At 44.0% G+C, this 25,602-nt stretch overlaps 1 protein-coding gene across 6 annotated transcripts in view; it reads left to right on the top strand.

Moving 5' to 3' along the window:
* Window positions 1–25,602, top strand: part of CEP63 (centrosomal protein 63) — a 63,206-nt gene that overhangs the window by 26,928 nt on the left and 10,676 nt on the right. For 5 of the 6 annotated variants that reach the window (XM_073576527.1, XM_073576528.1, XM_073576529.1 and 2 more), the window contains 5 exons: window positions 6,394–6,539; window positions 10,405–10,654; window positions 17,052–17,249; window positions 17,714–17,800; window positions 17,974–18,092. In XM_073576527.1, the coding sequence (XP_073432628.1) occupies window positions 6,394–6,539; window positions 10,405–10,654; window positions 17,052–17,249; window positions 17,714–17,800; window positions 17,974–18,092 (800 nt within the window). The remainder of the gene's footprint in view (window positions 1–6,393; window positions 6,540–10,404; window positions 10,655–17,051; window positions 17,250–17,713; window positions 17,801–17,973; window positions 18,093–25,602) is intronic. The other variant, XM_073576526.1, reaches the window with a different exon arrangement.

Raw genomic sequence — 25,602 nt, 5'->3', positions numbered from 1 at the left:
GCGCATGGAAACGCTCTCTCCTGCCCAGCAAATGCATGTAATGCATTCATGCCACGCTGCTCTCCAGCAAGTTACCTCCCAACCTCCTCCTCCTCCTCCCACCACAGTAGTTCCTCCACCTGCACCCCCTCCAGCCACTTTCCATCCTCCCCCTCCTATTACATCTACACCCCCTCCAGCCACTTTCCATCCTCCCCCTCCTATTACATACCATCCACCTCCAGCCACTTTCCATCCTCCCCCTCCTATTACGCACCAGCCACCTCCCCAGCACCAGCCACCACCTCCCCAGCACCAGCCACCACCTCCCCAGCACCAGCCACCACCTCCCCAGCACCAGCCACCACCTCCCCAGCACCAGCCACCACCTCCCCAGCACCAGCCACCACCTCCCCAGCACCAGCCACCACCTCCCCAGCACCAGCCACCACCTCCCCAGCACCAGCCACCACCTCCCCAGCACCAGCCACCACCTCCCCAGCACCAGCCACCACCTCCCCAGCACCAGCCACCACCTCCCCAGCACCAGCCACCACCTCCCCAGCACCAGCCGCCACCTCCCCAGCACCAGCCGCCACCTCCCCAGCACCAGCCGCCACCTCCCCAGCACCAGCCGCCACCTCCCCAGCACCAGCCGCCACCTCCCCAGCACCAGCCGCCACCTCCCCCGTACCAGACATCTCCCCACTTCCAGCAACCTCCCCCGTACCAGACATCTCCCCACTTCCAGCAACCTGCCTCGTACCAGACATCTCCCCACTTCCAGCAACCTGCCCCGTACCAGACATCTCCCCACTTCCAGCAACCTGCCCCGTACCAAACTCCTTCCCCATACAACTTGCCATCAACATCATCTGCTCCTACAGTCCCTGCCCAACCCTCCACTCCACCACCCACCACCTCTTCTGCTTCCCACATGTCCACCCATTCTGTAGTTTTTTCCACACCTTCACCTCTAACTGTTCCTTCCCCACAACGATCCCAGTCCTCTCTCCACACTCCCAGTGTCGAAGTGTCCCGCAGCCCCTACAGCAGTATTTCCACCACACACTACACAGAATTATAATGTGTGTTTTTAAATAAAAATGACCAGTTTTATGGTTTCAGTTTTATAGTTTCAAATTTTTATTAAACATGTTTATTAAAATTTTAAAAAAGTTTACTAAAAAAAACATTTTTCAATAAAAGTTAAATTATTTTACACTGGTTGTCTGTCATTTCTTTCTGCGGCGAAAAAGGTTAAATACAGGGTATTTAAAAGGTGAAATGGTATTCAAAACTAGGTATATAACTGTGGGTAAATTTTAGCTTTTTGCCACAGTTGTGTTCCTGGTTGTGTTTGAAGCAAAGTATTTCACCTAAAAAGTTGTGTTTATTGTTGGTGATTTCCTAACAATGTACACAACTTTTGTTAAAAGGTGAAATACTTTGCATAAAACACAACCAGGTACACACCTGTGGCCTAAAGCTAAAAATAGAGACCATGACAAGATAGCCAACTTTGGTTGGCAAAGGTATATACTGTTGGTACAGAAGGTACACAAGTTTGGTTGGGCACAAATCTTTCACACTCTGTCATCCTGCCAGTGTACTCTGCCTTGAGGTGACATAAAGTATAGTGCAAAATTGTCCCTCATTACTGAAACCGTCACAGAACTTCTAGTGGTAATGTCATGGTAATCTTGCAAGGTGGTTTCTTCAGAGGTGTCCTCAATGGAAATGGGTTCCTTGCATATAACAAAATTGTGGAGTACCACGCACGCTTTGATCACCTCGTCCACAGTTTCTGTCTTGAGGTTGATCGCAGTCAATAGGACCCGCCATTTGGCTGTCAGAATACCAAAGGTACATTCAACCATTCTTCTTGCTCTTGTGAGGCGGTAATTAAAAATGCGTTTTGGTCTTGTCAATCCTCTGCTAGAGTACGGTTTCAAAAGGTGTTCTGACAGCTGGAAGGCTTCATCCCCTACACAGACAAATGGCATAGGTGGACCAGATGTTTGCGGCAGCGGTCTAGGTGGTGGGAACTGGAAGGTGTTTCCATACAGTTTACGCCCCATGGCAGACAGTTTGAAAACTTGAGAGTCATTGGAGCGGCCATAGGCCCCAATATCAACCGCAATAAATTTGTATTCCGCGTCAGCGATGGCCATGAGGACAATTGAAAAATATTTCTTGTAATTGAAATATTCCGATCCAGATCCAGCTGGCTTTACAATGCGGATATGTTTCCCGTCCACAGCGCCCAAGCAGTTTGGAAACTGACATATCTGTTGAAACTTGTCAGCAATTTCAATCCACCTCTCTGTTGTGGGCTCTGGTAAAAACTCTTCAGCTAAGGAGTCCCACAGTGCACGGCATGTGTACTTCACAATTCCAGATATGGTGGAAATCCAGAGTCTGTACTGGAAATGCAGTGACGAAAGTGATTCTCCAGTTGCAAGAAATCTGTGGGGAATTAACAAACAATAAATTAGTTTTAAATCACAGCATTACATACCAAAACTGACCTAACACTTGGAGATACAAATTACCACCAACAAGATTGCAGTGAAAGTGTGCTCTGATGCGATCATATCCAATAAATGTGGCTTACCTTAAAGTCACCATCAGACGCTCTGCGGGTGAAACGGAGAAGCGGCAATAGGTGTCCGATTTTCTTATGAGGTGTGCAATGCGCTCCACCAAGTAATCACAATTCGCCATTTTCATCCTAACATATCCAAAAAATTTATCCGGGTTTCGTCGAAGGTCCATGCATAGTGTAGAATAGACCCCACGCGTCATTCTCTTGGCTGTGATGGGGTGGATCCACAAACGTCGTCTACGATGCCTGATGCGCTGCTGTCTCGCTCTCTCCTTCTCCAGAACAATCACCCTCAAACGATTTGCCTCCGCTGTAAAATCCGCCAAATTCTTCAAAATATTTCCAATGACAACATCCATCTTCGCCAGTAAACTTGCTCTTCTCTCCAACCTGCACTTTCTCCTCTACAACCTGTCAAAGAAGGGCTGTAGGAACATGCTATATATAGTTTTCCAGTAGCCAATCCCGTTCGGAAGGCCACAAGGGTCAATTTTAAAAACCGGATCCGGCGTAATCCGTAGAAAAACGGATAGAAAAACGGATGAACCGGATGAGACGGATCCGGTTTTGTCTGTCAAGAAAAAGACGGATCCGGCAGAAAACCGGATCCGTCACATCCGGTTTTACTAAACATTTGCCGGATCCGGCGTTCCGGCACGACGCCGGATCGCGCCTGACGCCGAAAACCTGATGTGTGAAAGTAGCCTAATCAAAGCTTTTTCAAATCTGGCAACTGTGACGGCCACTCTAGAATCTTCCTGGATTTGTGAAACGAATCCTCGCCTGACTTTGGCATATGTCTGGGTTCATTGTTTTGTTGCAAGGTCCAATGGCACTCAAGCTGGGATTTTCTTAATTGAATCCATCCTGCCCTTATTCCTATGCAGTTTTTCAGTGCTAGAGCAAGCAAAACAGCCTGAGGGTATCACCAAGTCACCGCCATTCTTCACTGTAGGCAGGGTGTTCTTATCAGCATATGCTATGCTTCATTCTTCCTCCTCCAGACATCACTGTGTTATATAAACCAGAAACCTAGTTTTGTTGTAAGACTTCACAGAGCAGTATGCCATAACTATTGTCTTATTTATATGGTTTGGAGCATATTGGAGCCGAATTTTCTTGTGCTTTTGGATCAGAAGGTGTTTGTCATGGCGTTTGGTATAGAGATCTTTAGAATTTAGTATGCTCCTTACTGTGCAAACTGACTCTGTTCCTGTTGTCACCAAATCTTCCTGCAGCTTTTTAGCAGACTCTTAGAGTCTTTGACCATCTGCCTTCTCAAGAATCTGGAAGCAGCTGGTGATGGCTTCCTCTTTCTGCCACGTCCTTTATTGCAGTGTTCCTATAACTTGGAAAGTGTGAGTTCTACATCCACTTGCATATGTAGGAACGTTCACTGCCTTTAATATATGTATCCTTGTTTAGCTGATTCTAACAAGCAATTAATGTCACAGAAAAAAAAAGTAAACCCGTCCCCCCTGCCAGTCCAGGTATTGGATGTTTTATCTCAAGCACAGTGAAGCTCATGATTAGTTGCTCGAGATATGCTTGAAACAAAGGTGTGCTGTTATGAGGGTTTCTGTTCTGGGGGTTGAATAAGGCGACATTCACACATCCATTTGTTGCTGTCAGAGTATGGAGCACAGTGCATGGACTGGCCGCAGTTATCCTGACCCAGCTGAACAGCCTCATATGTCTGTGGCTTTGGATGTGTGCATGTAGCCTAATTCTGAATCTAAGGTAGTGATCAAAATTGTCATTTTGTGTTGATTTTCGAGAACCCACTTGTTATATTAGTTATGGTGAACTACCGGTTTATTGCAGTAATATGGTATATTTTGCTAATAAACCTAATTTTCAGTGGAGGGGGGATTGAATAATTTTGATTGCAACTGTATAAGAACAGGGAGGAAGTTGTCACCCATCTATTACCTTTCTATTGCAAATCCTGTAATGCCATACATGTCTGAAGTAGGAAATTATTTAATTTACCTTCTTATATAGCGTCATTATATTGAAGCGGACACCTCTGCTGATCAGATGTCCGGGCGGTGACCGCGGCCAGAGCAGAAAAGCACAGCTCCGTCAGCTGCTTAGTGACTGTAGCTGAGTACTGCTGAGGCACCCCCATTTAGTTGAATAGGGGCATAGGTGCAGTACCCAGCTGCGGCCAAGATGCGGTGACAGAGCTGTGCTCTTCGCTCTGCAACTGATATTTGGTCGCTGCCAGCACCGGGAATAGCTGATCATCAGGGGTTCCTAATAGGTTCGTAACCTAAGGATAGGACATCAATATTAAAGTAGCAGACGACGCCTTTAAGCAGCAGCTAACAGCCTACATCAACTAATGTCAAGTTCACAGGACTGAAACACGTCTGATAGGTTAGGAGCATATTGTTAATCAAAACATATAGTTCACCAATTTTCTCACTATTAATCATAAACTCCTATGACCTATCACACCAAAAAGAGAGATTGGAGTAGTTTACTGTCAGTTTTATTGAATTAATGTACAAAAAAAAAATCATCTCTGTGGTAATGGCATAAGGTTAAAAGGACGACCAAAGTTAGTCCCAGTATCGTGCAAAAAAAAATTGGTTATGAAATATCATTGTAATTGCATAAGTGAAGGGCAAGCATTCATTCCAAATAATGCACCATAACTGATCACAATAGTAAATATCAAGAATCTGTCACAAAATTGCACAGAATTAATAAATGTATCAAAGATCACTTACTATATTGTCAGTGCAACTAATATTCTGCAATAAGAGGTTGGACATGGTGCATACATAGCGTATACAAGCAAAAGGGGTATTAATGTCATGGCAAAGAAGAGGGTTAGTAGATATATCATCTGTGTCAGAAGGCAATTCTAGATTCCTCACCCAACTGTTGGCATATACCTTTTCAATAATGACCCCATGAAAATCATCATGTTTCTTAATAAAGTGCTTACCCATTTTTTTTTTTTTTTTTTGAATATTGTACTAGGCCGTACGAGAACCCTGACGCGCGTTTGCTGTAGCTTTAAAATGTATATATAAATGTGTATATAATATCATTTCAGAACCAATTTTTTTTTTTGCACGATACTGGGACAAATTTTGGTCGTCCTTTCAATTTTATGCCATTACCACTGTGATGATTTTTTTTTTTTTATTTTTAATCCTGAATTTTTGCAATAAAATTGCCAGTAAAGTTCTCAGTTCTCTCTTTTTGGTGTGATAGTTTCTTTTTAGTTGCACCTTTTTATGCACTTTTCACACAATTTGTAAACTGTATAACAAAAATGTGCCCCTAATGGCAATAGAGATGGCACATGAATGCCTTCATATAAATTAAGCTTACTGATCGCTGGGATGAGTGCTGTATAGTGGCTTTCTCCAGCAGTTCCCTAGACAATGAATAGAGCGGCAATCGAGCATGTGGATATCTGATCCATTCAAGACGAGGATCTGCAAAGTCCTGTTCTCGGTATCTCTGGGGGTAACAGTAATCTGACCCATCAATAAGATATTCCTTATGTTATAAATATGACATAAGTTATTTCTGGGAAGTGTAGGTAAACCAAGACAATATAATGTATTTTATGCACGGCTGCTTCTTCTGGTGTCTTAGCTTGGAGTTGATACCAGCAGTATTATAGCTTACACATGCATCCTGCAATAAAGTTTTGAAAAATCATATGAAATCATTTTTCCCATTCATCAGACCACTGCATCCGGGAGCTAATGATCAGACATTTCTCACAGGCATTCGGCCATTGGCAGATCCCATTGTGATTTTCTTCTTTATCTTACTAGGTTCTCCAGGAGGAAAAGGCTGAGCTGAGGGCCACCATACAAGCTCATACAGACTTCTTGGAAGGATCTAAAGATCAGAAAGAGGAGCTTCACAGAGAGGTGCTCAGGGTCACAGATCTGCTGCGGGACAAGGAGAACAGCATCAGGTGATTCCCTTACTGCATATATGTCAAATTCGGGCCCGTCGGCCAAATCTGGCCTACAGTCTCATTATATTTGGTCCGGGAAAAAATAACAAATGTCTACTAGAGCTGGCGCGCCAGTAAACAGTGCATGCTAATACTACAAATCCCACGGTTCCTGACAATCCTAATTTGCCATAAATATATTGAATAATCTATTTCTGTCAAATCATGATTGTCATTTTAATTTAATACCCCCCAAAATATCTTTTATTGTGGTACAATGAAAGCTAAGCTTTATTATTAGAGAGGGGTCATTTCTAGTGTGGCTTTGCCCCTTTAGTAGAGATGGGCGAATCCGGACAGTAAAGTTCGGCGTCCGTACTGAACACCTACTGTGCGGGCATGGACACTGTTTGGGTTCGGCTGCCCAAACACCGGGTCTTTGTTGCGCTGTGATGTGCATGGCAGCACGGCAAACACCGCTTCTGATCGGCGGTGAAATCATCCCCACCGGTCAGAGAGCCGCAGTTCCTACGCTGTCAAAAGACAGCGTGAGCGCTCGTCTGTGATTGGAGGTATAAAGTATACCTCTGGTCACTGGTGTCAGCTGATGCGACTACTGTTCCCATCATTCGACACTTGCTGCCGCTAATAACAGCGAGAGCAGGAGCGGCGGATGGGAGTATTGATCAACTGCTCTTGCGCTGTATAGAAGAAATAATAAAAAAAAAAATTTAAAAAGCGGCTTGGAGGCTCCCCCCTGGAGGCTCCCAGACAGGCCAAATCTTCTGTCACAAGGACCGATCTGCCATCAGAGTTCTCGGTCGCTCAATTTCATGGCGTAGCTGTTGAAACCACGGTTCTGAGAGCGTCCGTTTTTTCTGATCAGGTGATGCGTACTAGGATCGAGGCTAGGAAGCCGTCGTCTTCCAGGGTCTATTATCAGACCTGGAAAGCCTATTTCCGCTGGTGTGAGTCCAATGACATTCCGCCGATGACTTTGTCTCTTCCTTCCATTTTGGCTTTTCTCCAAGCGGGACTTGATGCTGGCCTTGCTCTTAGTTCTCTAAAGGGTCAGGTATCAGCCCTCTCCATTCTCTTTCAGAAGTCCTTAGCCTCCTGTTCTCAAGTCAGAACTTTGCTTCAAGGAGTGGCGCATGCTGCTCCCCGTACAGTTTTCCTGTGGAACCCTGGGACCTCAATCTTGTTCTGGAGGCCCTGAGGGGTTCTCCCTTTGAGCCTCTCTGAGAGGTCTCCCTGTCCGTTCTGTCCTGGAAGGTGGCATTTCTTGTTGCTATCACCTCCATTAGTCGCGTCTTAGAGTTGGCGGCTCCTTCTGGTTCTTCACCAGGATAAGGTGGTGTTGCAGCCTCTTCCTTCTTTCCTTCCCAAGGTGGTATCCACCTTTCACTTGAATGAGGATATTGTCCTCCCATCCTTTTGTCCTGCTCCAGCTCATTCTCTGGAGTGTTCGCTGAACAGGCTAGACCTGGTCAGGGTGGTGAGTATCTATCTGGCTAGGACCGCCCACTTTAGGAAGACGGAACTCCTATTCCTCATTCCAGATGGTGCGCAAAGAGGCCTACCGGCCTCCAAGGCTATGATTGCTCTCTGGACCAGAACTGCAATTTTGGAGGTTTATCGGGTTAAGAGCAGAGTGCCTCCCCGTGGGATTAAGGCTCACTCTACCCGGGCAGTGGGCACCTCCTGGGCGGTACACCATGGGGCATCCGCCCTACAATTTTGCATAGCGGCAACCTGGTCTTCCATCCACACGTTTGCCAAATTTTACAAGGTCCATACCTATGCATCGGTAGATGCCAGCCTAGGCAGAAGGATCTTGCAAGCGGCAGTGGGGATTTCTCCGACCTGAATGGAGTTTTCTGCTGTTTCCCTCCCCAGGGACTACTTTTGGGATGTCCCATGGTTCCTGTGTCCCCCAATGAAGCGATAGAGAAATCAGGATTTTTGGCTGCTTACCGTAAAATCTGTTTCTCGGAGCCTTCATTGGGGACAAAGCACCTTCCCATGTTTTACAACTCTTGTTCCTTCTGTGTGCTATTGTTTGTTTGAGGTGTTTGTTTTGTTATTTCTATCTTGTTGCTTCTCCTACTGATTTCTCACTAACTGATTAACTTGGTGCCAGTCGGTGGGGTGTATACTGCAGAGGAGGAGCTAACTTTTTTCATGTGCAGAGTGTCAGCCTCCTAGTGGCAGCAGCATACATCCCCATGGTTCCTGTGTCCCCCAATGAAGGCTCTGAGAAACAGATTTTACGGTAAGCAACCAAAAATCCTGTTTTAATTTAAAGAATGACACAGATTACTTTAGTAATCTTAATTAAACCATACTTACAACCTTGCTTAATTCCAAAGAAGCCCTCGATCTCCTGTAATAAAACTAAAATAAAAAACAATATCCCTCACCTATCTATCGTTCTGTCCCACGCCGTAATCCATGTCTGGGGGATAAACCGTTTTCAACCTTGATGATGCCAAGATGGAAAACTATTTATTAACGAAGGGATATATCTTGTGAAATGAGTGAAACGGTGGCTCAGTAGCAGTGCAGCCTTGCAGTGCTGGGGTTCTTGGTTCAGATCCCACCAAGGACAACATCTGCAAGGAGTTTGTATGTTCTCCCACTGTTTGCGTGGGTTTCCTCCGGGTTCTCCAGTTTCCTCCCACACTCCAAAGACATACTGATAGGGAATTTAGATTGTGAGCATGAAAACTACAGTAGGTGGAAATATACAGGGTAAAGTGCGTAAGTTTTTGGTGCCAAGCCATTTTCATCTCGCTGCGTAAAAACTGAGTAAAAACACAGAATTAGCATGCTGCAGTTTTTAAATGCACATAAAAAAACAATGGGAACAAGCGCTATTGCTATGTCCATATAGTGCATTTTTTATTTTATTTTTTAAAATTGGGGCAAAAGAAACACATAGCAAATGCATTGTGTAAACATAGCCCAAGAGTGTAACATTATGGTAGAGGCAAATGGAAAAGAAGAATCCTTCAACGATGGAAAAAAAAAAGTCATTCTAAAAGTTCACATTTATTGGGTACCTGTTTAAAAAAAAAAAAAATATTGTACTAAACAGCAGTACCACTAACATGCTATAAACCAACGTGTTTTGGCGTAGAGCCTTACTCCTGGTCTAGTGAAGAGGAGGAGTACAGTCCATTTTCTCTGGAGAGATGCGTTATTTGTGATTCTATTGTAACCTTACACTTGTCGTGCCTAGAGAATTGACATGGAGCATTGAGAAAGAGAGGCAAATTTCAAAATAATGTTACAATCCCCCTCCACCTTCTTTACTTAAATGTGTTTAATGCATTTAGCTATAATGAAAAAGAAAGGGCTCCAGCTCGCCCTCCTACGGCTGTGATGAATCCGGGCGTCCGTGAACAGCGCTACTGCAGGCGCTCAGTATGTAGGTGGAAAAGACTACGATCCAGATCCCAGCACACCGGATATCGGTGAAAGGTATTCTTTATTCCAAGAAATTTAAAAGCGAATCGATCTCCAACAAATGTTCATGGGTATATGAGCCATGATCCATGGTGGGAAATGAGTGCCATCACCCGCGTTCCCCCTCTCTTCCTACCCTGGATAATGGCTCACATACCAATAAACGATATCCGGCGTGCCCGCAGCTGGATCGTCGTCTTATTGCATTTAGCACATTGTGGTGATTTGTAGTTATGTTCTATGGGTGATATTGTAATAAATGCTCCGCAGACCAGCCAAGCAGTGGTGGAGCAGAAGCAGTAGGTGATTGGGAGGGCAATTGTATTTTTACCCGTTCTTAGTTATTGTATAAAAATATTACCAAATATTACCTGCCAATAAAACAATGTGTTTTATTCTGAATGAACTGCAGATCTCTAGAAGAAAGACTAAAACAGACAAAGCGATCAGATGTGCACCCGGAGATAGAAGTGCTGCGCTCGCAGCTGTCAATCAGCCATCTGAACGAGCAGAGATTGGAAGAAGAAGTGACCCGTTTGGAGGAGCACGTCCGGTCCGTCACCACCCAGAGTCAGCAGTTCTCCCAAGAAATGAAGGTCATGGCTGAGTCACGGCAGCTGTTAGAAGAGGAGCACAAGAAATGCTGGACAGAGATTAAAAAAGTCAGTGGTCTTTCTCATTTTACACTTACATTGAATAGTCTTTTAGAACATACAATATAATTCTTTTTGTGGCAAAATGATGACGTTCTGTTGAAAACGATTAAAGGCAGCATGTTCTAGTCCCACAGAGCTCTCATGACAAGCGGAAAAAAGAAGTTTAATTAGTATAATAATTGGTCAGAAAGAAAGCAGAGGGACAGAAGATGCAGAGGGAGAGGCCTTGTAGACTCCTCACATAAATATATACACTGCTCAAAAAAATAAAGGGAACACTCAAATAACACATCCTAGACCTGAATGAAATATTCTCATTGAATTCTTTGTTCTGTACAAAGTTGAATGTGCTGACATCAAAATCACACAAAAATCATCAATGGAAATCAAATTTATTAATCAGTGGAGGCCTGGATTTGTGTGGACCCCATCTGGAATGTAATGTCCTTAAAACAAGTCAAAATGATGCTCAATATTGTGTGTGACCTCCACGTGCCTGCCTGTATGACCTCCCTACAACACCTGGGCATACTCCTGATGAGGCGGCGGATGGTCTCCTGAGGGATCTCCTCTCAGACCTGGACTAAAGCATCCGCCAACTCCTGGACAGTCTGTGGTGCAATGTGGCGTTGGTGGATGGAGCGAGACGTGATTTCCCAGATGTGCTCAATCAGATTCAGGTGTGGGGAACTGGCGGGACAGTCCATAGCTTCAATGCCTTTATTTTTTTGAGCAGTGTATAATATGTGTCTATGTATACAGTGCTCAGCATAAATGAGTACACCCCCTTTGAAAAGTGAGACTTTAATCAATATCTCACTGAGCACCAAAACAATTTCCAAAATTTTGACAAGTCTAATTTTCATAGAACATTTTTTTTAACCCATAACATGAAAGTAAGGTTCATAATATAACTTTCATTGCAAATTTTTCTGTTTTACCCAAATTAGTTGATGCAAAAATGATAGATCCAACATAAGAAACACCTACATGTACTGTTCTATATGACCTCCTTGATTTTTAAGGACAACACCAAGTCTTCTAGGCATGGAATGAACAAGTTGGCGACATATTGCAACATCTATCTTTTTCCATTCTTAAAGAAAGACCTCACTTAGAGTCTGGATACTGGATGGAGAGTGATGACAATTTGTCTCTTCACCAATGAAATGTAGCTCCCAGACACCATCAGCACTGATTCAGCCCCACATAAGGACACTCCCACCATGTTTCACAGTAGGCACCATGCATTTTTCAAAATTAATTTTACTAAATGTGTATCTATATATTTTTTATACCAGAAGTTTTAACAGTCCCTATGTGTTTACTCCTTGATATTCACTCACATAAACATCCATTAACCCCTTCACCCCCAAGGGTGGTTTGCACGTTCATGACCGGGCCAATTTTTACAATTCTGACCACTGTACCTTTATGAGGTCATAACTCTGGAACGCTTCTATGGATCCCGGTGATTCTGACATTGTTTTCTCGTGACATATTGTACTTCATGTTAGTGGTAAAATTTCATTCAAATAACTTGCGTTTATTTGTGAAAAAAAACGGAAATTTGGCGAAAATTTTGAAAATTTCGCAATTTTCCAACTTTGAATTTTTATGCCCTTAAATCACAGAGATACGGCACACAAAAAACTTGATAACTAACATTTCCCACATGTTTACTTTACATCAGCACAATTTTGGAACCAAAATATTTTTTTTTGTTAGGAAGTTATAAGGGTTAAAAGTTGACCAGCGATTTCTCATTTTTACAACACCATTTTATTTTTAGGACCACATCACATTTGAAGCCACTTTGAGGGGTCTATATGATAGAAAATACCCAAAAGTGATACCATTCTAAAAACTGCACCCCTTAAGGTGCTCAAAACCACATTCAAGAAGTTTATTAACCCTTTAGGTGCGTCACAGGAATTTTTTTGAATATTTAAAAAAAAATGAACATCTAAGGGTGGTTTCACATTAGCGCTTTTTAAGCGCACGCACGGCCGGGGGTAGCTCCGCCCCCGAGCCGGCTCTCTGCCCGGCGTGACCGCCCCTTGCTTGTAGCGCCGCCTCCTAGCGCACAGCGGCGCCTCGGCGCACCCTATCTTTAGCATAGGATGCGCAGATCGTGCGCAGGCCGTGCGCTAGTTGCGCTTTGACCTGCGCTGCGTACTTTTGACGGTGCGCCGTGCGCGCCAAAATCCGAAAACTTTGATTTTGGCGCGCACGGCGCACCGTCAAAAGTGCGCGGCGCAGGTCAAAGCGCAACTAGCGCACGGCCTGCGCACGATCTGCGCACCCTATGCTAAAGATGGGGTGCGCCGATCGCAGGCGCCGCTGTGCGCTAGGAGGCGGCGCTACAAGCAAGGGGCGGGCACGCCGGGCAGAGAGCCGGCTCAGGGGCGGAGCTACCCCCGGCCGTGCGTGCGCTTAAAAAGCTCTAATGTGAAACCACCCTAACTTTTTTTCACAAAATACTTCAGGTTCAATTTTTTTTATTTTACCAAGGGTAACAGGAGAAATTGGACTGCAAAAGTTATTGTGCAATTTGTCCTGAGTACGCTGATACCTGATTTGTGGGGGTAAACCACTATTTGGGCGCATGGCAGAGCTCGGAAGGGAAGCAGCGCCATTTGACGTTTTTGGCTGGAATTGAGATCGGACATCATGTCGCGATTGGAAAACCCCTGATGTACCAAAACAGTGGAAACCCCCCACAAATGACACCATTTTGGAAACTAGACCCCCTAAGGAACTTATCTAGATGTGTGGTGAGAACTTTGAACCCCCAAGGGCTTCACAGAAGTTTATAACATAAAGCCGTACAATTAAAAAATCATATTTTTTCCACAAAAATGATCTTTTCACCCTCAATTCTTATTTTTCCAAGGGTAACAGCACCCTAAAAGTTATTGTGCAATTTGTCCTGAGTACGCTGATACCCCACATGTGGGGGTAAACCACTATTTGGGCGCATGGCAGAGCTCGAAAGGGAAGCAGCGCCATTTGAAGTTTTTGGCTGGAATTGAGATCGGACACCATGTCGCGATTGGAAAACCCCTGATGTACCAAAACAGTGGAAACCCCCCACAAATGACACCATTTTGTAAACTAGACCCCCCCCAAGGAACTTATCTAGATGTGTGATGAGCACTTTGAACCCCCAAGGGCTTCACAGAAGTTTATAATGCCAGGGCATGAAAATTAAAAAATCGTATTTTTTCCACAAACATGATCAATTAGTCCCCAATTTTTTTATTTTCCCAAGGGTAACAGGAGAAATTGAACCACAAAAGTTGTTGTCCAATTTGTCATGAGTACGCTGACACCCCATATGTGGGAGAAAACTACTGTATGGACACACGTCGGGGCTCGGAAGGGAAGCAGTGCCATTTTGGAATGCAGACTTTGATGGAGTGGTCTGCGGGTGTCATGTGCGTTTGGAGAGCCCCTGATGTACCTAAACTATTGAAACTCCCAACAAGTGACCCCATTTTGGACACTAGACCCCCCCACGGAACTTATCTAGATGTGTGGTGAGCACTTTGAACCCCCAAGTGCTTCACAGAAGTTTATAATGCTCGGACGTGAAAATAAAAAAATCATTTTTTCCCCAATTTTTTATTTTCCTAAGGGTAACAGGAGAAATTGGACCCCAAAAATTGTTTTGCAATTTGTCCTGTGTAGGCTGATACCCTACATGTGGGGGTAAAACACTGTTTGGGCGCATGGCAGAGCTTGGAAGGGAAGGAGCACCATATGACTTTTTCAACTCAGAATTGGCTGGAATTGAGATCAGACGCAATGTTGCATTTGGAGAGCCCCTGATGTGCCCAAACAGTGGAAACCCCCAATTCTAACTCCAACCCGAACCCCAACACACCCCTAACCCTAATCTCAGCCCTAACCCTAGCCCTAATGGAAAAATGGAAATAAATACATTTTTTTAATTTTATTATTTTTCCCTAACTAAGGGGGTGATAACGGGGGGTTTGATTTACTATTTATGGCGGTATTTATTTTTGGCAGCTGTCGCACGCTAAAAGACGCTTTTTATTGTAAAAATAGTTTTTGCATCACCACATATTGAGAGCTATAATTTTTCCGTATTTTGACCCACCGAGTCATGTGAGGTCTTATTTTTTGCGGGACGAGTTGACGTTTTTATTGGTACCATTTTCGGGCACGTGACATTTTTTTGATCGCTTTTTATTCCGATTTTTAGGACGCAGAATGAACAAAAACCAGCGTTTCATGAATTTCTTTTGGGGGAGTGTGTTTACACCGTTCCGCGTGCGGTAAAATTGATAAAGCTGTTTTATTCTTCGGGTCAGTATGGTTACAGCGATACCTCATTTAGGTCTTTTTTTATGTTTTGTCGGTTTTATGCAATGAAAACTATTTTATAAAAAAAATAATTATTTTTGCATCGCTTTATTCTGCAAGCTATAACTTTTTTATTTTTTCGCTGATGATGCTGTGTGGCGGCTCGTTTTTTGCGGGACAAGATGACGTTTTCAGCGGTACCATGGATATTTATATGCGTCTTTTTGATCGTGCGTTATTACACTTTTTGTTTGGCGGTATGATAATAAATCATTATTTTTTGCTTCGTTTTTTATTTTTATTTTTTAAGGGGTTCGCTAAAGGGGTTAACTAATGGGACAGTTTTATAGGGCGGGTCGTTACGGACGCGGCGATACCCAATATGTGTACTTTTATTGTTTTGTTTTTTTTTTTATTTTCAAAAAATGAATTTATTGGGGAATATTTTTTTTTTTTTTTACTAATTTGGCGATTTTTTTTTTTTTTTTTTTTAAATTATTTTTACACTTTTTTTTTTTTTTTAATTTTTTTTTTACTTTATTACATAGTCCCAGGTGGGACATCACTGTCCTGTGACAGATCGCTGATTTGTCACATCACAGATCACTGTGACAGATCAGCAATCTGTCACAGGCATTGAAGAAAACTTCCTCTTGCCTGCGCTTTGCAGGCACTGAGGAAGCCAGCTTCCTCCAGGCCCCCGTCGCCATCTTGGATTCGGGGGCCTGGAGGAAAGGAGCCCCCCGCAGCAGCGCTGCACATTGCGCTGCCGTGGGGGGCTCAGGGAAGCACGGAGGGAGCCCCCTCCCTGCCGATGCTTCCCTTTAACTCCCGGTACACCGCGATCATGTTTGATCGCGGTGTGCAAGGGGTTAACGTGTCGGGGCGGTCCGTGACCGCCCCTGACACATAGTGCCGGGTGTCAGCTGTGATAATCAGCTGACACCCGGCCGCGATCAACGGCGCTCACCACGTGGGCGCCGCTGATCGCGGTAGATGTACTATCCCGTCCATGGGCATAGGGGCCCGGGTCCCATGGACGGGATAGTACGTCGGATGTCAGGAAGGGGTTAAAAGAAAGGTAGTACTCTCAGGAATTGTGAAACTTGAGTAATGCTGTCTTCCTTCCATTGGACACATGCGTTACTGTACAAACATTTTCGGTAGGTGTTGAAAAAATACTGCAAAGTAGGAATGCTGTAAAAACTGTGTTTATCAAAATACAAAATGAGTAAAGAAGAGAAATCGCACCTTTATTTGTTGTGATCGCCTTTTAACTTCAGAACTGTGTCCAAGCATTAATTCTTCTAGGTAACTTGCACCCAGTTTTTGAGGGAACTGACAGGGAGGTTGTTCCAAACATCTTGTAGAACTAACCACATATCTTCTGTGGATGTAGGCAACTATGGGTTGTGCAAAAATGTTGCGGCTTTTCAAAGTGATTTGGCGTAATTGTTGTGATGAATCGGGGCCTATTCTGGTCTTGATGAGGCGACGTGCTGCAGTCAGATTATCCTGCACGCCTCTGCATGAGTCTGGAGCATCTGACAAACGACGTGCGCCTCCATTCGCTAGACCAGATATCTTACTCCAGGCATATACTGGAGTGAGATTTCTGGGGTAGAGAACATCATAAATTAGATGAGTTGAGGCATCATGCCCCCCGTTCCGCCCCAACTCTGCCCTTTTTGTCGCAGCTTGGAGAATTTGGCTTGAAAACGGCAAAAGTCCCCAAATTTTGATGCAACACAAAGTCATGAAAACTTTGATAAATTGGGCCCATTATGTTTGTTATTAAAATCAAGGAATACATGTTTATATTAGTAGGAAGAGAGAAGTCCACTCCTGCCAGCCTCTTTTTAACATCATGTTGAAATCCGAGAGGCCTTATACACATTAGATGGATGACCAACCCCCTCAAAATCAGGTGCTGTTGCACCAACTTGCATCTAGTGTGTATGACCATCTTATATTGAGCACTCTGGATGTTACTTTGGCCAAGTGGGATTTTCTTTTGCAGACTTTCTCGCCTTTACCCTGTGTAATACTTTTCATGTGGATCTTTGTGCAGCTGAAGAGTCAGCTTACCCAGGCCGAGCTCTCCTACAGCAGTGTCCTAGATGGGATGAAGAAGGAGATCTCTCATCTCACAGAGGAGCTGCACCAGAGAGACACCGGCATGGCCTCCTGTAGCTGTAATGCCAAAGACTGGGAGAAAAAGGTTCAGGCCGAGAAAGAAAGAGCGGACAGAGAAGCAGCAGAGCATAAAGTAGGTGCCAGTATTAAAGAGGTTGTCCAGGCAGATATCATAAGGATGAAAGGCATGGTTCTTCTATAGTTGTTGGGCTTATTCCAGGGGTTTGACCTCTAGGACCCCCATCCATCCCTAGAACACGGCTCTCCCATTCGGAGTGGAGGTTTTGCATTCATTGTCTGAGACTGCTGGAAATGGTACAGCGCATGGATATTTCTGGCTGTAGGATGGAAAAAGCCATTGATTACGAGGGGCAAGATTATACTGGAAGTATTTCCAGGTCAGGTCTTATCAAGCTTTGTTTGCTGAGGCCTCACCGGAGCGCGTAGTCCTTCCCAAAGTGAATCACAGAATGCTGCAGCCTGAAACAGGCCTGTTCTGGAGCAATCAGCAGATCTTTGTGGTGGCGTTCTCACTCTCTTATATTTATTCATCAGCTCGTTTTGTTTTGTCAAAGTATGTAATTTTATCGTTTTAAGGTTTCTCTGGCAGCTCTCGAGACCTTGCGAGAAGAGAACCGGCAACTGACCGCAACGTTGGAGAAACAAGAGCCAGAGGTGCGTCTGGTAAGATGGAAGCTCCATCATACTGTACGCACAAGACACCTTCAAATGTTATCGCGTCTCACACTGCAATACTGCGTAATGAACACAGTATGAATTGACTTTGGCTTGTTATGGCTTTACTTTGCATTGTTTGCGTTTTGTGCATTTTTGCCCCATGTTATTTACATTCTCAGGCATTCGATCACCTGGAATATGAGAATCTGAGACTACAGAAAGAATTGTCACAGGCCAGGAGAAATCTGGAGCTTGTTCTGCACACCAGGCAGTCTGACATACAGAGTGCAGTGGAAAGGTAAGAAACCTAGCTCACTGTCACCCCCTTATCAGACCAAACTGATGGTATAAACCAAGCTCAAAGCCTTGTAGGGGATATAGAACTATATAAAAAAAAAATCACTACTTTACTGTTCTATTATCTGCCTGCGTTCTGCAGAAGCTGAAGTGTAATCAGATTTTCTAATTGGGGTGCTTGGTGCACCCTGGGTCTGGCTGAGGGGCTCCGTACACTGTTCTGCCCACTGGATGTGCATGTCTCTGCCTCCTTTTTTGGTGACTGACAGTGCTCTCTTGCCTAGAATGGGCACGGTCTGCGGAGAAAGCACAGGCAAGCCTGCAATATCCATCATAAGTGAGGGAGGCAAAGTTATGCAAATGCAGTAGGTGGAACATTGCACTAAGATACTTGGCAACACTCAGGGGCTACTGAGAACCCTAATTACCATATTTGATTAAACATCAGTCTCTGCACAGTAGAGGCAGCGATTACAACTGGAAAGGTGCCATTTTTGTAGGAACTATATCGCCTACAAATTTGCTCAGATTTTTTTTACTGTTAGTTTGAGCTGACAGCCAATTTTTTGTGCTTATGTTTTTCTTCTTCATTCGAAAAGCCAAATCTTTTTTTTTTTTTTTTTTTTTTTTTTTGCTTGCTTATTTTTTGTGGGACAAATTGTAGTTTGGATTGACACAATTCACTTTACCACACAAAGCACTGAAAAATGGAAACAAATTCCACGTGCACTGAAATGGTAGAAAATGCAATCCCACCGTTGCCTTTTGGGTCATGTTTTTCCGTCTCTTATTGTGCATTAAAAATTACTGTGTTTTTCGGACTATAAGACGCATTGGACCATAAGAGGCACCTACAGTTGTGGCCAAAAGTATTGACACCCCTGCAATTCTGTCAGATAATACTCAGTTTCTTCCTGAAAATGATTGCAAACACAAATTCTTTGGTATTATTATCTTCATTTAATTTGTCTTAAATGAAAAAACACAAAAAGAATTGTCCTAAAGCCAAATTGGATATAATTCCACACCAAACATAAAAAAGAGGGTGGACAAAAGTATTGGCACTGTTTGAAAAATCATGTGATGCTTCTCTAATTTGTGTAATTAACAGCACCTGTAACTTACCTGTGGCACCTAACAGGTGTTGGCAATAACTAAATCACACTTGCAGCCAGTTGACATGGATTAAAGTTGTCTCAACCTCTGTCCTGTGTCCTTGTGTGTACCACATTGAGAATGGAGAAAAGAAAGAAGACCAAAGAACTGTCTGAGGACTTGAGAAACCAAATTGTGAGGAAGCATGAGCAATCTCCTGGAGATGGAGATGGCAACAAGTCCATCTCCAAAGACCTGAATGTTCCTGTGTCTACCGTGCGCAGTGTCATCAAGAAGTTTAAAGCCCATGGCACTGTGGCTAACCTCCCTAGATGTGGACGGAAAAGAAAAATTGACAAGAGATTTCAACGCAAGATTGTGCGGATGTTGGATAAAGAACCTCAACTAACATCCAAACAAGTTCAAGCTGCCCTGCAGTTCGAGGGTACAACAGTGTCAACCCGTACTATCCGTCGGCGTCTGAATGAAAAGGGACTGTATGGTAGGAGACCCAGGAAGACCCCACTTCTTACCCTGAGACATAAAAAAGCCAAGCTGGAGTTTGCCAAAACTTACCTTAAAAAGCCTAAAACGTTTTGGAAGAATGTTCTCTGGTCAGATGAGACAAAAGTAGAGCTTTTTGGGCAAAGGCATCAACATAGAGTTTACAGGAGAAAAAAAGAGGCATTCAAAGAAAAGAACACGGTCCCTACAGTCAAACATGGCGGAGGTTCCCTGATGTTTTGGGGTTGCTTTGCTGCCTCTGGCACTGGACTGCTTGACTGTGTGCATGGCATGAAGTCTGAAGACTACCAACAAATTTTGCAGCATAATTTAGGGCCCAGTGTGAGAAAGCTGGGTCTCCCTCAGAGGTCATGGGTCTTCCAGCAGGACAATGACCCAAAACACACTTCAAAAAGCACTAGAAAATGGTTTGAGAGAAAGCACTGGAGACTTCTAAGGTGGCCAGCAATGAGTCCAGACCTGAATCCCATAGAACACCTGTGGAGAGATCTAAAAATGTCAGTTTGGAGAAGGCACCCTTCTAATATCAGGGACCTGGAGCAGTTTGCTAAAGAAGAATGGTCTAAAATTCCAGCAGAGCATTGCAAGAAATTCACTGATGGTTACCGGAAGCGGTTGGTCGCAGTTATTTTGGCTAAAGGTTGTGCAACCAAGTATTAGGCTGAGGGTGCCAATACTTTTGTCTGGCCCATTTTTGGAGTTTTGTGTGAAATGATCAATGTTTTGCTTTTTGCTTCATTCTCTTTTGTGTTTTTTCATTTAAGACAAATTAAATGAAGATAATAACACCAAAGAATTTGTGTTTGCAATCATTTTCAGGAAGAAACTGAGTATTATCTGACAGAATTGCAGGGGTGTCAATACTTTTGGCCACAACTGTAGGTTTTAGAGAAGGAAGATAGAAAACAAATTTGAAGCAAAAAATGTGGTCAATTCTGTACTAATATCCTCCATCCTGGCATATATATGTCCCTAATCCAGGTATACATACCCCTCTCATCCCTTTTCTGGTATGCATGGCCCCTTCATCCACATCCTGATATGCAATTTTAGAGGTTTAAAAAATTATCAACTCTGCAAAAAAAAAACTTGGTTTGTGTTTTCCTTTTCTTGAGACCTGTAACTTTTTTTTTTTTTTTTCCTTTTATGTAGCTGTATGAAGGCTTGTTTTTAGTGTGCTAAACTGTTGTTTTTATTGGTATCATTTTGGGGTGCATAAGACGATTTAATTGCTTTTGTATTTCATATCTAAGGACAGATGCAGGGGGCGAATATTGGGAATTCCGGTGTTTACTTTTTTGTTTTTTTTTCTTCATGACGTTTGCCTTATGGAGTTAGATAATCCTTCTATTTTGTTAGATCAGGTTTGTACGGATGTGGCAACACTAGACATGCTTATTTTTTTCTTTATTTTTTTACATGAAGGACTAAGAGAATGAATCAAACTTTTATGCTGTTTTGGGTAAATGTTTTTTTGTCTATTTTTAAAATTTACAGTGAAAAATGTTGCTCATAAAAGAAGCTTTACTTGCCCCTTTTCCACCTGAGTGACAGCGATGACCTGCCGACCACCAGTCTCCTGACCCTGCAGCCAATCACTGACTGCAGCGGTGAGGTAACAAGTGGTCATCATGTCATGGCTTCCAGTTTAGTAGACACTGTTGGAGTGTCAGCGCTGGAGCAGATTCCTGTGCACCTTTTTTTCTTCTTCAGCATGGCTCCCCACTGTGAATTGTAAAAATGGACACAAAAACCTCCTTAACCATTTTAGAGCCTCACAATTTTTTCCTTTTTTGTGTTTTTCTTCATCCCCTTTCCAAAACCCATACCTATTTTTTCATTGCTGTATGAGTTGTAGTTTTGAACAACAACACCATTCATTTTACCATATCATGTACTAAAAAAAGGGTAAGAAAAAATCCCAAGTGTAGTGAAACTGAAGAAACATGTGGACCACGGAACCTCACCCGGAGACCCCCACTATACCAAAAACAGACTCCTCTTGAAAAAGGCATTTTATGCCAAAACTTTGAGATGTGTAATTGTCTGTGTTCCTGTTCTTGGGTCTTTTGTCCAAAACATGCAAAACAGAAGCCGCGGAGACACCATCACATGTTTCTCAACGCAAGCAATGACTAGCCAGGTCTTTCACCGGGAAGGAACAACCACGGGAAGGGCAGTCTCCAATGAAGGAAACCACCTATGCCAAAACATGGTATCCATCCACAGACAGCTGTTTCGGGGTATTTGCCCCTCATCAGTGTGGAGTAGGAAACTGGCTAGTAGGAGCAATGCCTAGTAGAAGACTGAAAAATGAGGATGATTGACCTCATGGAGATCAACATCCAACACTGCGGAGACACCATCACGTGTTTCTCAACGCAGTGATTCTAGAGCACTGCCCCCATCCCTTATGGGAAATATGCAAACCATGCAAAACAGAAGCCGCGGAGACACCATCACATGTTTCTCAACGCAAGCAATGACCAGCCAGGTCTTTCACCGGGAAGGAACAACCACTGGAAGGGCAGTCTCCAATGAAGGAAACCACCTATGCCAAAACATGGTATCCATCCACAGACAGCTGTTTCCTTCATTGGAGACTGCCCTTCCCGTGGTTGTTCCTTCCCGGTGAAAGACCTGGCTAGTCATTGCTTGCGTTGAGAAACATGTGATGGTGTCTCCGCGGCTTCTGTTTTGCATGTTTTGCATATTTCCCATAAGGGATGGGGGCAGTGCTCTAGAATCACTGCGTTGAGAAACCCGTTATGGTGTCTCCGCAGTGTTGGATGTTGATCTCCATGAGGTCAATCATCCTCATTTTTTTGTCCAAAACAATCGTGGTAGAATTTATTTTTCAATAAATTGGATTTATTTGAAAAAAAGACTGTTTTGAATGCCAGAGTATATCTGTTGTCCTACTCCCTTTTTTTTATCCCCAGAGTACCTACCATATTGCAGTGAGCACACTTTTCTCTATTGAACTGTTGAAACTGAAGAAACTGTCATTCTGCCATTAGTTTTTGGGCTTTGTTTCTGCGTCATCCATTTTGGAGTAAAACCACCCAGGCAGCATAATTCACCAGGTCATTACAATTACAGCAATAATAAACTTACAGTAGTCGTTTTTTTTTTTTTTTTGTTTTTTTTTTAAAGATTTTAGCAGTGAAAAAAAATTCTAAAATAAAAATCTTGTGTCACCACTTTCTAAGACCTGTTGTTACTTTTTTAACTTTCCATCAATTAGCCTGTATGAAGGTTTGTTTTTTTTGTGTGCTGAGCTAACTTCTTAATTGATACCATTTTGGGGTACTTATGACACAATGATCACTTTTTAGAAAAATATTTATGGAACAGCAGTGACTGAAAAAAAAAATGTAAATCTGGAGGTGTTTTTTGTCTTTTTTTTTGTGGCCTTCATCATATATTTAAAATAATTTAATTTAAATATTTTGATAGACTAGACATTTATGAATAAAGTGGAGTGATTTCATCTTAAATATTAAGTTTTACCTAATATATGTGTATGTATGTGGTTTTTTTTTTTTTTTTTTTTTTTTTTTTTATAACATTTTTGCTCTGTTTTTAGTCTTCTTTTATCATTTATCCTATAAATCATAGTATAAATCGTAGTCTCCATTGAAGCTCAGTCTGGAGCAGAGGAGTACCAAGATGGCATTAACAGACCTTCAGCCGTCCCCCGTTGCCATAATCACTCATTAGTCCTCCATGATCTTGTTGTAAAGGGCCGGTGGGCGCACGCACTGACTATCCCACTATTTAAATGCCGCTGTCAGAGATTGAGAGCTGTATTTCAAATAAAACCTGGGATAAAAAAATGAGCAAATACCCTACAGTAAATATGTGATTAACATAATGTACTTAGTTGACGCTATTTTGAAAGAAAAAACGAAAAAGTAATCACACCACGATAAGGCGTACTCAATCAGGACAGCCCTGTCACTAATATTAAACCTCTCTGGGTCAACAGACCTCCACAGAGTGGGCAGGGCAGGACCTAGGTCTGGATGTTTTGCCCATGGAAAGTTACCGTATATAGATTTAATTCACAGTCTAAAAAAAAAAAAGGGGGGGGGGGCACTGCTCTGTATGTATAAAGTACAAGGAACTAAAGCAAATCTGAAGAACTGGGCCGGCACACCTTTTTATCTTAGGTTATATCCGCTAACGGTCACTGTGTGAATGTGCACCTACACATTGCACTTATAGCTATAGGTGTTCCAGCTTTGATTTAGTTTTCTTGTACTCTGTACATACAGGGGCGTGGTCCCCCCCCTCCTTTTTGGGCTGTGCAGTTAGTCTATATAGCTTTCCCTGGGCAGGTACAAAATGGTCAGGCCTGGGTCCTGCTCTGCCCAAGGCTGTTGAGGCCTGCTGGCACATAGAGAAGTGAAATACTAGAGAGAGGACCATCCCGATCAGGTACACCTTGTCGCAGTTGGATGGCTTTTCTCTATCGCTTCATTGGGGGACACAGAGACCATGGGTGTATGCTGCTGCCACTAGGAGGCTGACACTATGCACAGAAAAATGTTAGCTCCTCCTCCGCAGTATACACCCCACCGACCGGCACTAGTTTCCTCAGTTTAGCTTAGTGTCAGTAGGAGGAGGACACGGGTCTTTGTTTAGACCCCTATCTACCTCGGTGTGCGTCGTTGCTGGTCCTCCGCGCCGTCCCGCGCTGACAGGCGGCCGCCGCTATTAATTTAGGCTCCGGCTTCATTTCGGGCCTTCTCCAGCGTCACGGCCACGCCCCCCGCGCTCTCCCCCTTTCTCTCACAGGCGGGCTTTTCTCCCGCCCATTCTCTGCCGCCCACCGCCGCATACACATAGCCTGTTGGCCAGCGGGCGGTCCCTTCTTCGGCCTCAGCAGCTAGCTCCGCCCATCTTCATCGGAAAGCGCGCGTTCCTCCTTGTTCCTCTCAGGCTGCCGCCATCTTCTCAGCCTGTCAGCCGGACACTGTTTGCCTCTGCTGGGGCCCTGCTTGGACAGACGAACTGTGTATCATCACTTTTTGGGAACAACGGACCGTGAGTAGCGCTGCAACTGCAGTCTGACACCCCCCCTCTGCCTTCTGTCCCCGAATCTTCCGGCACTTCTTCAGTGACTTTCATTATGTCTAACTCTAAGCCTGATAGTGCCCGCCCTCCGGCTCCCACTTACACTTTAGTCAAGTTCTTTGCATGTTCCTCTTGCAATCGCAAACTTCCCTCAGGTCAGTCCACTCCCCTCTGCCTAGACTGCAGCAATCCCATGCAGCCCGATGCCACCCAGGAGCCATCTATTGCTCCACGTGAGAGTGAACCCCCCCCATTCCTGGCTGGGCTTCTTCTCTATCACAATCAGTGGCAGACCTCACCAAGGTGTCTTAGTCCCTGATGACCGTTCTTGATAAGTTGCCCCTGGACACTTCTGCAGGGTCCAGCAGGTCTCAAGAGGCTCCATCTGAGCCAGCCAGCAGGAGCCGCAAACGTCCCAGACAGGATCTCCGGCCGGAATCCTCTCCTCGATCCATCTCACCGCATAGTCCTTCCCAGCATTCTCCTTCCCGTGCCTCCTCACCCGAGTCAGGCGAAGCGTTCTCGGATGCGCCATCCGAAGAGATTTTAGAGCTGTATTCGGACCATGACGCAGACATGAAGGTTACAGTACAGAACCTCATTGCTGCGATTACCCACACTTTCAAAATCACAGACTCCCCTGAAATGCCCTCAGATGAGGAGGTTTCGTTCAGACGGGCAGAAACACCTTCCAGAGTCTTCGCCTCCCACTCTGAGTTTGGCAAGATTCTTACCAGGGAAAGAGAAAATCCGACCAGGCGCTTTCAAAGAGGGAAGCGCCTCGGCGTGCTGTATCCATTTCCTAAAGA

The sequence above is a fragment of the Dendrobates tinctorius genome, unplaced genomic scaffold (assembly GCF_039654945.1).
Source record: "Dendrobates tinctorius isolate UK_male_01 unplaced genomic scaffold, ASM3965494v1 ptg000049l, whole genome shotgun sequence".
Lineage (NCBI taxonomy): Eukaryota > Metazoa > Chordata > Amphibia > Anura > Dendrobatidae > Dendrobates > Dendrobates tinctorius.
The sequence above is the reverse complement of the archived record's forward strand: the minus strand, read 5'-3'. Positions and strand labels throughout refer to the sequence as shown.